The sequence below is a fragment of the Ascaphus truei genome, chromosome 22 (assembly GCF_040206685.1).
Source record: "Ascaphus truei isolate aAscTru1 chromosome 22, aAscTru1.hap1, whole genome shotgun sequence".
Classification (NCBI taxonomy): domain Eukaryota; kingdom Metazoa; phylum Chordata; class Amphibia; order Anura; family Ascaphidae; genus Ascaphus; species Ascaphus truei.
Genome location: NC_134504.1, coordinates 11,335,138 through 11,350,311, shown reverse-complemented (window position 1 = coordinate 11,350,311; position 15,174 = coordinate 11,335,138). Strand labels below are relative to the sequence as shown.

Here is a 15,174-nt window from a genome sequence, read left to right as displayed (position 1 = left end):
AGCTCTTGTATTAAGCCATATTCCAATAGCACTATGTCATCACACTTTTACTAAGAGGCAATTTCCTAACCTCCAAACCTATACTTAAAAAAAAAAAAAAGATTAAATATCTGCCTTAAAGTAGCAAGATGTGTCTTTATTTAAAAAAATATGTATACACTGCTACTGCTACACAAAGATATTTTGTTTATCAGTAAATGTGTTTCAAAGACGTAGAGAGAATTAAAAGGGGGTCGTGGGGGTGGGGGGGGGGGGTCAGAATATAGTGGGGTTGTTTTAACAAGGGGTGTTTTAACAATTAGAAGTTTATAGACATACTAAATCTTGCTGTCATTCACCATCAAATATTACATCGCACACCTTTTTGAGTTCAGTAATATGCCGTTCTCAATACTTTTTACGGATGCTGGCCAAAAACAGGATTATAGGCTACAGGAACTCATTCATAACAGTGTAAAGACACAGCCTGCTTCCTGAATCATTAGGCACTGTGAGGTTAAAACGCAAGAAAACGAGCTTTCAATGCCACACACACACGGACTATCAGCCAGGCTTTTGCAAAGTCAGTTTCATTAATGATGCTGACATGTAATTGCACATACGGGCACTGCCTGCGTCTTAATTGCCTAACGTTGGCGACTGGGTGCAAATTAGCCAGCATTGCTTCATCAGGCTCCTGGAAGAAGATGTGTTGCATTCCCCCCTTTTTTTTTTTTCCTGGTCTTCCCTGGGGGTCTTCAACAGCCAGACCCCCAAAATGCTCATTTGCATAACCCTTTCCTGGTTGGAGCAGAGCAAGGAGGCGTGCCACCAGTAGAAGGTTTGGACCCAAAGCATCTTCATGAGTTTTGTTTTGTTTTTTTCCATCCGAAATAGGAGCTTCTGGGTTATTGCTCTTCTCCCATAATAAAAGAAAACACATCACTGATACTTTACAAAGTGCTCTGTGAAGTCCTCCTGCCTGTTTGCCCCTCTCTAGATGGCTAGGCTTTTCTGTGATCTAGCTGGTTATCATTTGCAGAAGGGATAAGAAAAGGACACACTTCTCCACACCTCCCCCCCCCCTCCCCTCTCCCCCCTATCCATGCCCCCTTGGTTTCTTTTGTTTGAGCTTTGTGGATGGAAGCATCGACACCTCTTCATATCCCAAGGGACAGGCGCGTAGCTGGAGCAGATCCTGCTGCCAAGAGTTGCTCCACCTCCAGGTTTCCTTGTGGACTATGAAGAACCATGGTCTGGTGTGACCGTGGGATACAGATGCTGCTGACCACAGTGGGCGCTTTTGCAGCCTTCAGTCTGATGACCATCGCCATAGGCACTGATTATTGGCTTTATTCCCGGGCTCACATCTGTAACGGGACCAACATCACAATGGATGACACCCAACCCAAAAAGACCAAAGGGGACCTCACACACTCGGGGCTATGGAGGATCTGCTGTATTGAAGGTAATTATGCTTTGGCTTTGTACTGGAGAAGGGTGTTGGACAAAGGAATGGGATTGCAAAGTAGAAATAACAGAAGTATGCTTAGCAAGAGGTGCAGGGCAGACCGGTTACAAATAATGTTCCAAAACAAAGTGTCTGCCACCAGTGCTTGGAAAGCGAGAGGGACTGAAAAGATAAATGTGCTCAGGTGCTACCCTTTATTATGTGTATTTGATGTGGTTGCTGGGCAACTACTATCTGTAAAATTGCTATGGGAACCTGTGATTTGCGATAAGAAATGAAGTCTTTTGGAAGCTTCTTTTCCCCCCAGTGATTAACTGCACACTTAATCTTTTTAATAAGTCCCATTGGGGTGTTTACTTTATTCAGGGCTTTGCAGTTTGTAGGGACGGGGGCTATACATATCTTTAGCTTTGTGAAAGGCTAATGCAGTTCCCTATCATATATGGATTTTTTTTTTTCAAAACGAGGTACAGGGGTTTTCAACTTCAGTTCTCAAGAACCCCCCAACAGGTCAAATATTAAGGGTATCGCTGCTTTAGCACAGGTGGCATAATCCGTGGCTCCGTCATTTTGATTGAACCACCTGTGCTGAAGCAGGGATTTTCTTAAAACCTGACCTGTTGGGCGCTCCTGAGGACTGGAGTTGGGAAGCACGGCTGTTATGGAACTGGCACTAACAGCCAAGGTTTGACCTATATGACAGATCAGGCTTGGTCGTACTGACAGGGTGTTAAGGTGTATTGCCAAGAATATGAAAAGAAACCTGTGACTTCAATGTTCCACATGGGGGATAAAGTGCTCTGGTTACCAAAGCCTACACCCTTAACAAGATGCCCTTTCTATATTTGTAGGTACATAGATGTGGTACTTTACTGAACCCTTTATAAGCCCTGTATAAAACGGATTGCTGGGGTAGTTTACATTACATTACCGAGTGTATCTCCTAGAAAATCTCCCTACAGGTCACACAATACCCCCTTGGATATGTGATAATGGAGTTTCATGTGCACTTGCAGGTCCAATATAATATAGGTTCCAAGTTCATAGAAGTATGTTGATGTTTTCCCGTAAGATACAAGGTGGGAGTGAAGAGGCTAAGCTGCTGTCCAACAGCTGTGGTGCTGAAACCAACACTTCTGGCTAATTGTCAGTATAAACAGGAAAGTATTCTCCTTTTACAGCGAGGCATGACATGCAATAACACTCTACATTAAACGTGTAAAGCCATTCTCCTGTTCAAACCCTGTTGCACTGACATCTAAAAACAGTAGTATTTTTGTTATTGGTTAACCATGCACCCCTTTGCAAAATTGTATTAAAACGTTGATATCTGAGATTCAACTGGGTGACGAGTCCCAGTAGACTACAACATTGTATAGTGAGCGCTTTATTCTTGCATGGGTTTTGGCACCAGTTCAGATTACGAATGTGCATATTTGTTTTTGCCATATTTAACGAGGAGTACTAATTATTTATTGCATATGTATAATGAAAGCATTAATCAGAGTTTATTCCCGCTGGAAAACATCTATTTTACATAGTCCAATCAATAGGTTATTATTCAACAATTACTATTGTAAGCCCTTTATACTAAGAGTGACCTGCAATGCTATGGGAAGTAATGAGCTTCAGGCATTTGTGGGAGCAGTGGAGTTAAGTTAAATTACAGAATCATGTTGTTTTGCCTCTGACCAAATGTTGGATGGGGTCTTTAAAAAATAATATTGGGCTGATGTGTGTTCATACAATAACAACACTATCCTGAATATTAAGTCTTGGCTCTTAAACAGCAACTTCTTTGATTTAAAATTGGATGTTAACTTTTTTTTATTATTATGACATACAGATATAATTACCCTCGTTAACACAAACACAATAACACAGTCAATCACACCTGTGTTCTCTCCTTAATCATTGTTTTCAATAGCACTACTGTTATACAAATTGCCAGCGTAAAATAGAGTTCATCTCGTTACCTGGGTTCAATAACATCTGTATGTACAAATAACTGTACTGTACATTAAACTAGATAAATTGCACATTATATAGTGACATTTGTATGTTTATATACACTATGTGTGTGTGTATACACACACACACACACACACACACACACACACACACACACACACACACACACACACACACACACACACACACACACACACACACACACACACACACACACACACACACGTCATGTATTAAGCTACTGAAAAGGGTTTTGAGATTGCTTCCCATCAGAATCAAGGGACATTTTTTTTAAGGTTCTTACATTTTCCAGTGAAGGATATTTAGTCTGACACAGACATTTCTCACAATAGATTTTGTTTTATTTAAGCCTCAGCAAGCAAATAGGATGAATAGGAGAGTGTTGCCTCGTGTGAGAAGAGCAGGTACCTTGGTTCATAGACAAAGGAATCTTATTCAGGGCATAATATTTATAGCTTTCTAAAATCTGTCACATTTCCTCAGTCCCACGTGCTAGCATTCTCTGCGCATGCTCCCAAACTTCTTATATGCTGCAACTTTTCTGTAACTTTGGTCTTATTTTCCTGAACCGGTGTGTGTGTGTGGGATGAGTCTTTAGGAGTCTTTGGCAAGGCCCTTTGTATAGATAATTTGTACTGCTGTGATTGCTCTTTTATCCTGCCTCGTATCCATGAAATATTAACCCATCCCTCACTGGTTCACACTGGCCATGTGGTCAAAAAACAGTCTTTTCTTCTTACCCAGAATGCTCTTAGGGAAAAGTCTAGGGCACCGGTGCGCAGATTTTTCTGGGGGGTTCATGGCGTTGCAGGGGCCCCACGCTCTTCCCCCAATGCATTTAAATTAAATGCCGGGGGGGATCGCGTGAGGCCCCTGCAACCCTAAACTTACCTTCACTCTTCCAGCGTCAGGACTCGTGTCCATGGCAACATGGTGTCAAATGACGCAGTGTGGTCATGTGGCATCAAATGACGCAGTGTGGTCATGTGACGTCACACGCGTCAAATGATGTCGCGGTCATGTGACATTACATGACAAATTACCCCGCGCAAGGTGAGGGGGGAGGGGCGCACTACCGGAGCAGAACAGGCAGAGTGGGTGCAGCAAAAAAAGTTTGCGCGCCCTGGTCTAGGGGATTCATGTCCAACATTTCCCCCATTTTGACCAAAATCCAAATAAAATCTTGACTCATCTTCTCATTCCCTGATAAAGGTGCTTACATGCAGCGAAACGGATGCTGACTTTCCCTTGGTGTGCTTGGCTTTTGTTTGTTGGTGAAGCACAACATGCGCACACCCTCACACGTGCACACTCACAAGGACTCACACAAGTATACTATATATGGTTAGTAAGAAGGGGTTTATACATTATGCTACGTTGTGCTTGCAATTAATACTGCCCCTTGGGAAGATTGTGATAGACGTTTCTAATAAACAAAAAACGCACATAACATTTTGAGCAATAAAGAAAGGGAAAACAAAAGTGATTTACAATTAAAATAATCACTGGATGGAGTATGATGTTCATGATGAGATTGTTTTTTTAACTGACTAATAACCTTAACCAATCTTTTGGCTATCATGCTGAAACAGCTGGGCAATTTTACACCCTTATAATGTGTTCAGGTTTCCAAAATCCTTGAGCCATAAGTTTTTGTACCTGCCATACCTGTGTAATTAAATGACATAATGATGCTTTTGACTACAGCCGCAGCCCCTTTAATTCTCCAACATCTCCGAATTTTTTCGGGGATTTTTTCCGAATGCCACGCACTTCACCGCACTTCACCGCGTTCATGCCGCATTCGTGCCGAGACAGCGCTAATACAATACACTAGGATAAAGGCGGCCGCGGCTAAAATACCCGAACATACTGCATCAAATACTGTATCTGTCCGCGGTTTTCAGAGTTGAGCCGATACGGCCGCACTAGGATAAAGGCGGCCGCCACTGTATAATGCACATCAATGGCTATATGGTCGGACTCTGGTTCTAATTCAAATCAAATATGTTTTCTTCCCACCCAAAGTCTTATAACATATCTCTTAAAGGAACAATCCAAGTAGAGTTTTTTTTTTTTTGTTTCTTTACATAGGATTGAAGCAGGGGTTGTCCAGAGCTGAACCTCATTTAATTTCATCTCCGAGGACCCCCAAGCTTCCCGAGATACAGACCTCCACCGGGGGTGCCGGTATCTCAGCAAAGTTTAAAGCTCCTGCCTCATGTGGGCCAATAGGAAGCCACACTGGATGACATCACGGCATTCTATTGGCCCGCAGGGTGCCGGAGCTTTAAAAATCTGCCATTGCGTGAACGTAGCTGATGTGCCAGAGCAGCTACTGGTACCCCAATGGAGGCAAGTATCCCGGGAAGCAGGAGGTTCTCAGAGCTGAAATGGATGGGGTTCCACTCCAGAGACCCCCTGCTTTAAGCTAATGGAATTTATTTTTTACAAAAATGGGAGGGAAATTACCACTTTGATTGCCGCTTTAATTTTTAATGACTCATATAAATCATTCTTAGAGATATCTATGATGCTTTTGTATTGCAATGGCATGGTGACATTTCTACCTTTAGCTATTGAGAAATTCCAGCTACCTTAAATTCATCGTCCATGACATATCTTTCCCACCCTTTCTCAGTTACAACCACATTGTTATGATATTACAACATACAGTAGCAAAGTCCCTATGAGCACGGAGTGAGTTGCCCTCCTGGAGATGATATTCAAGTATGTGAAGGAGTCTGGGGTGTAGACAAAATCTATCCATAGCTACCTATATCTTTAGATGTCCATACAAAACTCCTTCAGTCCCAGCACAAGGTATAAGAGAGTATACCTCACACTGTCCATACTGCCCAGGCTTAACAATGAAGACCACCATAAGTCTCCTGTGGCTCAAAGTAATGAACAACCCATCTGTCGTTGAGTCTTGGTAGGCGCATCGTGTGGTAGGAGTGTCCCTCTCGCATTGACTCCTTTGCCACTTTCCATCGCTTCTTCATATATAGAAGAACAATCCTCAAAGGAGCATTGGAGGAAGGGAGGAAGCGATCGTATGACTACCTTGACCACTGCTCGGATACAATAGCATGTTGAATTTCTATCATTCATAGGGGAAAACCAATAGTCACATTTAGAAGGACTTATTGGCCTGAGGGGGATGTGGTGCAAGCCTCTCTCAGCTCTAAAGGATTTACAACCCGCCTTTGCTTTGTTTCGGACCATGTTCCACCCCATGAAGTTGAGTGAAGGTACTTTTGCCAGTAGGGGCAATGCGGCTATAATAATAAAGGTTAAGCTCTGCCATTGCCCCTACCTGCCTGGATGGATAACCAGGGGTTAACTTTGAATCCATCTTCTATATGTGGTTTGAAACACGTATTCAACTATTTGAAATGTCATGCTGGTATTTTCTGTCTTCTCTGTATGCACGGCATGACCTGGGCCTGCTATCTAAATGTGGGAGGTGATAATGGTTCAAAAGAGCAGAGCCTTTGTTCAACCCAGACTCAAAGGTAAGATAATGCAGGGCTGGCTCTGAGAACTGTTGCTGGGTAATGTCCCCGCAAGCGCGATTCTCATTGGCTAGTTTGAGTTTCCCACTCCTCTTAAGTCCGCCATGTGGGCTGTCTTTGAAACACTGTCACCACCTCCAGGGTAAGTTTTTAAACTAGCAGCGCTATACAAGAACATGCTATTATTATTACATCTATCTTTCTGTGACTGATATTTGGCAGCTTCAACGTCTTCACAGTCAGGCCCACTCCCCACACTGTCCCAATTATCTTGACGATCTGGATCAGGTCCAGTCACGTCTACCGTTTAATGCACATATCCCTTTAATGTGAGTCCTTGGGCGTTGAAACTCTGAACAGGAGCGCAGGGTAAAGGAGGAGCAGAGTGTTTAGGAGGCCGAGGGGCAGCAGGCATGAGAGAGGTCTTGTGTCTGATCCTAACCTGTCTCTCTTTCGCTGTCTTTTTTTGTAAACTGCCAGCTTAGAGTAGAAACCATTCACTCCCTTAAATCACACATATTTATTAAATGTTTTACCAGGAAGTAATACATTGAGAGTTACTTCTAGTTTTCAAGTATGTCCCGGGCATAGAGTTATGATGACAAATACATGGTTACAAATACATAGTTACATTATGTGTACAGGGTTATACAGTATATATGAAGACACTGCATGAACAGTTAAAGATACAATAAGTTATAGGCGTATGTAACAGTTACAGACCACATTAAAATGTGAGATAGCCTGGCACACGTTCAAAGATTCCTGCAGCTCCTGTCTTTTCTCATACAATCTCAATCTCACACTGCATGTTTTCACAATTAGAATTCTGTGTTTGTTCAACATGATTACGTACATTCTCTGGGAAGACTCGTACTTGCAATTGTTCTTCAGCACGCTCCTTTTCAAGAGCTAAGTGCTCTTTAAAAATTTCTGAGCACCTTTTAATTCTGATCTTTCTTTCTCACGTTCTTGTTGGAGGGCTAAGTTGTTCTTCGGACCACTTCGGGCCAGCCTCTTCGGTTAGGGAACGCATCCCCACAAAACCGTGACAGAACGTTTCCTAATTTTAACTTAAACCTTTTTACTTTTATTAAACTCTTTACATTGCTCTTACAAGAATAAAAACTGATCAAGCACACCCCTTGACAAAGCGCCATAGTGGGCGTGAAACGCGTGGGAGGAGGAGGAGTCGTGTTCCTTTCCTTGTCCATTTTTTATGTAGGTTAATCAAGACTATTTTATACCTTACCTGGTGAGTTCCTGACATCTTTCTCCACCGGAGCGGCTGTCACCTTGATCCTCCCCTCTTCTCTACAAGCACAGGAGATGCAGAATCCACTGTGGATTGACAGGCACTGTACTTTTAAACATACTTCTCAAAAGGTTCCATGTTGTATTTGATTCCTGGGAGTGATCAATTCCCTTGAACACAAATACCCTGTGGGACTTCTCACACTTACAGTAGATCCCATGTCCCCTATTAACCTATTGCTGCTCACAGCCCAGAACTCTTGTAACGTATACTCACTGGGGTTGTCAGGCTTCCGAGGATTACCACTGGCGCCCAGCTCCGTCTGCTATCCCAGTCCCTCGATATAGGGGTTCAGCCCTTCCTGAAATCTCTCTGTAACTCACGTTTCCGGTCACTCAAGTGGTGCCGGAATCTGGCACTTTCCCAAACCACGTCGGGGGTCACCAATGAAGGAAGTGGAGTCTGGCACATAGACGTTTCTCAAAGTAGATTTCGTTTTATTAAAGCCTCAGGCTGAGTCCCCGCTGGCGCTGAGCGCGCTCATGCTTGGAGAGCGCCGGGTGTCCAGTCATTTAGCGCGCGGGGGGGGGGGGTTAGGGTTAGTAATAGTAATAGTAGAGTGTTGCCTCGGTGTGAGACGAGCAGGTACCTTGGTTCTTAGGCAAAGGAATCTTATTCTTGTCGTAATATTTATAGCTTTCTAAAATCTGTCACACTACCTCAGTCCCACGTGCTAGCATTCTCTGCGCATGCTCCCAAACTTCTTATGTGCTGTAACTTTTCTGTAACTGAGTCTTCTTTGGTCTCATTCAGTGTGTGTGTGGGATGAGTTGTTAGGAGTCTTTGGCAAGGCTCTTTGTATAGATAATTTGTACTGCTGTGATTTCTCTTTCATCCTGCCTCGTATCCATGAAATATTAACCCATCCCTCACTGGTTCACACTGGCCATGTGGTCAAAAAACAGTCTTTTCTTCTTACCCAGAATCCTCTTGGGGTGAAGTTTAGGGGGTTCAGGTCCAACATAGAGATCAGTAATCCAGAGATTATTGTGGTACCTCAGATTTTGCTAATTACAATGGAGAAGATTGATACAGAAATTGATAAGTTCCATTATAATATGTAATCCTCCTAACTCCTCCCAGTGACACAGCCAGATCAGAGATCACTGAATGGAGCTAAACGAAATAGATGCAAGGTAACTTGATACTTTTAAGGTATGAGCTGTGTAATGGCTGAAGGAGCGGCTCCGTGAGTAAAGCCAGTGACTCTGAGTGTGAATCACGTGGAACCTGGTTCACTTCCTGGTGTCATCTCCTTGTGACCTTGGGTAAGTCACTTTATCTCCCTGTGCAGCAAAATCATAGATTGTATGATCACCTGGGCAGGGACGTTCATACGTGCTGCATACCGCGCGGTACACTGTAATTGTGGCGCGCCTTGTGTTCCATTGGGAGAACAGCATTATATGAAGGAAACTGCTAGTGATATATTTTTACTTAAGCATGATGGCCATTGTTGCTTGATAATGAAAACACTCAAATATAAAGGCTATTGGACTTGATATAAATCCTTTAAATAGCAAAACCACCGTTCTAGAAGCTGTATACCCAGAACCCAAGATGCAGGCAGCTATGGACATTAGCTTGATTATTTTCAGGCTCCAAAATAAAAGGTTCTTCGAGACAAGGTGCCCACAGGGCGTGTAGCATATGTGTGTAAAGCGCTGCACACACAGTCAGTTAAAAAATCCCTATTATTAGGAACTGCCTAACAGTCTTATCTGAGGACAGCATTGCAAACCTCCTAATCCCTGGATAGAAAACCCTGGACCGATGAAAAGTCCTAATGTTCACAGATAAAGATAACACGGAGATGTGCCGATAAACAGAATAACTATATTTCACAAGTAGTCTTAGTTGGGTCAAATCTGCTGGCTGCTGATACGAGATCCGAAGACTGTGGGGATGGAACTGCAGATAAACCAGGACAATAATACATTCAGAAGAAATCTGAATAACATCCCCTGTGATACCTAGCGGACAAATACAGTCGTTATTGTTCCTTGGCTTGCTTTGCAAGTTGCTATGGCTTCAGCCTCAATGTTGCACTAAAGAAGTAATTGATTCAGCTGATGTAGAGAAGATGAATTGGCCGGGAGGTCAGTTCTGATGAAGTTGATGAAGCTCATTATAAATACTTTGGCGCTGATGGCCAATTTCGTATTTTACTAGATAGTGGCAAGCAAAAGGGAATATATGCTAGATTTATTTTACAATAGTCGAGTTTTCTAAAATAACAACAGCAATAACACATCATGTCTATCCTACAAGTCATCTCGTGAACCCACGAAAAGAAGCACAAACAGCATTTATCAGTAGGATTCTCTTAGCCACATTTAGACTTAGGGGCCTATGCAGAGAGCAGCGCTATTTCAAAACTCGCCATTTTTTGGAGAAAATCGCGCAGAAAACAGCAGAAAATGGCGAGTTACGAATAACGCGCCAATTTTTTTTTTCTATTTCTAAAACTCGCCTCGCGGCTGGCGAGAACCTCCATCTCGCCAGTTTTAAAAATATCCTTATGCAGAGAGGCGCGAACGGCATCTAGCGGCTGTTCGCGCCAATAAAATGGCGCGATTGTCTCCTTTTTGCCTCGCCAGGAAAAGTTGGCAAGAAGCTGCCGCTCGCGGCCATAGCAAAGGAAAAAAAAAGGCGCGAATTTTTTTTAACACACTTCTGCAGCGCGCATCTCGCCAATTTACACTCGCCACACGCATTCATGTTAAAAATAGCAAAATTCGCACATTTCTGCATATGGAGAATAAAACTCTCCAAAAAAGCTACTTTTTATTAAACTCGCCAATTTTAAAATTCGCTGCTCTCTGCATAGGCCCCTTAGCCTGCTGAATACAGGGTGTTTGTTGTATTCTTCTAGTGGTACAGTATGAGCACTGTGTTGAAATGACACAGCTCCGTTCGAACCTAAACGACAGCCCTTTGTGGCACCATTAATACAAAGAATAGGAGATCTTTGCCTTGATCCTTGATGGGAGACGGAGCGGCTCAGTGAGTAAAGACAGGGAACCTGGTTCAATTCCCGGGTTCAGCCCCTTGTGACCTTGGGTAAGTCACTTTATCTCCATGTGCCTCAGGCACCAAAAAACATAGATTGTAAGCTCTGCAGGGCAGGGACTGTGCCTGTAACATTCCTATGGGCTGCGTACCGCGCGCTATGCTGTAATAGTGACGCGCTTTGTGTCCCATTGGGAGAAAAGCGCTATATGAAATAGAGTTATTATTATTTTATCAATTATAATATGAGGGATGAGGTAGTTCATGGAACATTAATTTGGTTTTGCCCCCAAAGCCTGAGGAAAGGGCCTGGGGCCGTGGAACGCAGCGTTGCTATGTCATTTGCTGTAGGAATTTTGTGTCCATTCATTTTTTTCTGATCAGGCTTATTTTGTATTATTGTTGGATTTAGATGAAATTAATCACTTTTGCATCAATTCACTTGCTGTTTTTCCTTATTTGAGTGCCGGTCCAACTTACATCTTGTAGTTTGCTCCCATACGCTACATTATATTTGGAACATCTAATTTTTGTGCGTCAGGCTCACATTTTGATATTCAACCAGGAAGCCACCAAATTGTACTCAAGGATCCCATCAGTGGCCTTCACCCCACACTACTAGAGGGGGGGGTACAGGGGGGAGGTGAAGGGGGGAGGTGAGGGGGGGAGGTAGAGGGAGGTGGGGGAGGTGAAGGGGGGGAGGTGAGGGAGCGGGGGTGGGGAGGTGAGGAAGGGGGTGGATGTGAAGGGGGTGGAGGTGAAGGGGAGGGGAGGAAAGGGAGGGGGGGAGGTAAGGGAGGGGGGAGGTGAGGGGGGGGTTGTGAGGGGGGGGAAGGTGAGGGGGGGGAAGTGAGGAGGGGGTGCGGGAGATGAGGGGTGGGGTGGGGAGGTGAGGGGAGGTGAGGGAGGGGGGTGGGGAGGTGAAAGGGGGGAAGGGGGTGGAGGTGAGGGGTGGGGAGGTGAGGGAGGGGAGGTGAGGGAGGGGGGGTGGGGAGGTGAGGGAGGGGGGTTGGGGAGGTGAAGGGGGGGAGGTGAAGGGGGGGAGGTAAGTGACAATGTATCATGTGGGCGATTGCTCCCCCTTCCTCCACTGTTTGCCGGTGTCTGTCCCCCCTCCACCCTCCCCCCGAAACCTTCCGTCTGTTGTGGACGTCTGCAGACGGGGGCGCGTGCATGCGTCGGCCGCTCCCTCACCCATCCGCCCGCTCTCACATGGATCTGAGGCGGGAGGCAGCGTGTTGTTGCCACTCCCCCGGCCGGATGTGTGTGTGTGTGTTAGACCACACCGGCCAATGAGAGGTGTGCGGGGGCGGGCGGGCCAAGGGAGCAATCTCATTGGCCTGAGGCGGAGTGACGGGCCAAAGGTCCAATGTGATTGCCCCTAGACACAGGACGGACAGACAAACACACATACAACGGTTTGAGAAATATATATAGAAGATAGATATAGATAGAGCATTCCAGCCAATGTCATTCTTCCCATATTCCCCCAATAATTTGGCATGTCCGATATGGAGGACCAAACATTGGAGCTGGTCCCGAAATGTATTTTTTAACAGGCGTAAGATTCTGATTCAGTCTTATTTAATACCCGCAGGCATCGTCTGTGTTATCTGGCCACGGGTCATTAACATAAATGGAAACCATGACAATGTCAAAATGTATGACTTGAAATATTGTGTCGCCTTAGGGTCCAGTGCGTAAATGAAATGAAATCTGAAATAGGAATGCAGAACGTTATAAATATATAGTAAGCTGCATTGAATTATACTGCTTATTACTATGTCATGTATTTCCTATTGTGTGTTTGTGTGTTTGTGTGTTCTGCAGATCATACGAATAGTACAGTTTTTACATTACTGTTTCCGGTTTATATTTTTGTGGAGATATCTGTATGCAATTATCTAGCTCATAACTGAATTAAAATATCTTCCGCCACAGAAGGGCTTTCCATCTATCTAGGCTATGTAATTACATTTTTATTATAGGAGTGGGGGGGAATAAGTGATCAAAATTTAGAATATTGTTACATAATTACATTTTCTTTAGTTGTCCCCCCCTCCCCTCCCCTCCCCCCCCTCTCCTCTTCCCTCCCCCCCCTCCCCCCTCCCCCCACCAAACACATCTTCAGGATTCATACACACTCAGAGAAGCGAAAGAGAAAGTGTGTGAGGGTGGGAGTGTGTGAGTGCGTATGTGAGTGTGTCTGCCCAACATCTCCCATAGGTACAGATCCACAAAGCTTTGTTAACTCAGGGCTCATAACACTTGGTAAATTTAGTAACCAACATTATTTTCCCAGAGGTTAACACAAATCCACAAAGCTACTGTAATTACATGCAAAAATGATGCGTTGTATAGCGCATTAGCATAGGCTTAACATCATGTTATTGTAATGCGACATTGTGCTCCTTCCCAATAATGTCACATGAAGTATGTGCTGCCTAGAGATGGTGTTTACTCTATCCAGGCGCCTTTTCTGTGGAGGATGGGGGGGAAATCCCTTTTTCATGGTTGGGATGGGAGTTACAGCACCTTTGGGTATGACTTAACTCAGGGGTCCTCAACTCCAGTCCTCAATCCCCCGCAAACAGGTCATGTTTTCAGGATCTCTCTGCTTCAGCGCAGGCGGCTCCAGCTTCAGCACAGGTGGCTCAATCAGAGGATCAGTCTTTGCCTGGGCTGGGATATCCTGAAAACCTGACCTGTTGGAGGCTTGAGGACTGGAGTTGAGCACCGCTGGACTAAGTCACTCAATGGGGCTCTGTGGATCTAGGCCAAAGTAAGATTGTATCATCCTCATCGTCAGCACATGGTTGGGCCGCCGCTGGGTGAAGGTTCCAGGTAGTATGATTGTAGCCTCTCACCCGCATGGTACTCCAACACATTATACATAGATATAGCGTGAGAGAGGCAGAGAATTGCTTTTCCCAGTACTGTATCTTTCAGGTAGTGAGACCTAAAATATGGAACTGCTCATGATACCCCCATACAAGGCTCAACACAATACAGCAGGCGAGTGACTAGTCTAAATAAAGATACTGTGTTCATCAAATACAGTAGCTCTCGCATCCATGTATTGTATTTCTGGACCGTCTTCCGTCATTGGGGTCTTCCACTGGCGATCTTCAGTACTTTCTACATTACTGTCAAAGTGTTGTACTACAGTACCCAGGTTTGCTTTAGAGCAGGGGCGGCCAACTCCAGTCCTCAAGAGCCACCAACTGATCAGGTTTTAAGGATGTCCCTGCTTCAGCATAAGTGGCTCTGTCGAAGACCAAGACACTCAATAAGTGGCTCATTCGTTGTGGCACCTGAGCAGAGATATCCTTAAAACCTGAGACCTGTTGGTGGCCCTTGAGGACGAGAGTTGGCCAGCCCTGCTCTAGAGCGTTTTCATCACTAAAAGGGATTAGGATATTTTTTTCCTCTCTTGCAGTTGCCATTGGGCTCCGTAAATCGCGCGCGACGGGCTTCTTGGCGGCGCTCGTTCCCGGCAGCAGATCGACCTGGTGGACTCCAGGCAGTGCGCAACGAGGAGGCGTGGCGGGGGTTGCGGCGCGGGGGCGTGGCCATGACGTCACGCAGCTGGTACGCCCTCATTGGCTGAAAATGTGGTCGCGCGTAGTGCCGAGGCTCGCAGGTACGCAGGCAGCTACTGGGATCGGCCCCATAGAGGGACGTAGCTTGTGTGCGCCGCAGACGCCGTCGCGGCCGCACCCACTGGGGGCCGCGCCTTACATGTGATACAGAGGCTTATAGTCCATCATCGCTTCACTTCACAATTCTCTTGATCACTCCATCCTAATTTAATTGGTGGTCATGGTGGGTATTACCCTAATCAATACCAGATGATCCTTTACCCCGAAAAGAAATCCCTCTGGGGT

General features: G+C 44.9%; 1 protein-coding gene across 1 annotated transcript in view; it reads left to right on the top strand.

The window, feature by feature from the left end:
- Window positions 1-848: 848 nt before the first annotated feature.
- CACNG4 (calcium voltage-gated channel auxiliary subunit gamma 4) overlaps window positions 849-15,174 on the top strand; it is a 50,500-nt gene continuing 36,174 nt past the window's right edge. The window contains 1 exon segment of the mRNA XM_075579972.1: window positions 849-1,447. Within this exon segment, the coding sequence (XP_075436087.1) occupies window positions 1,231-1,447 (217 nt within the window). The 5' untranslated portion in view covers window positions 849-1,230.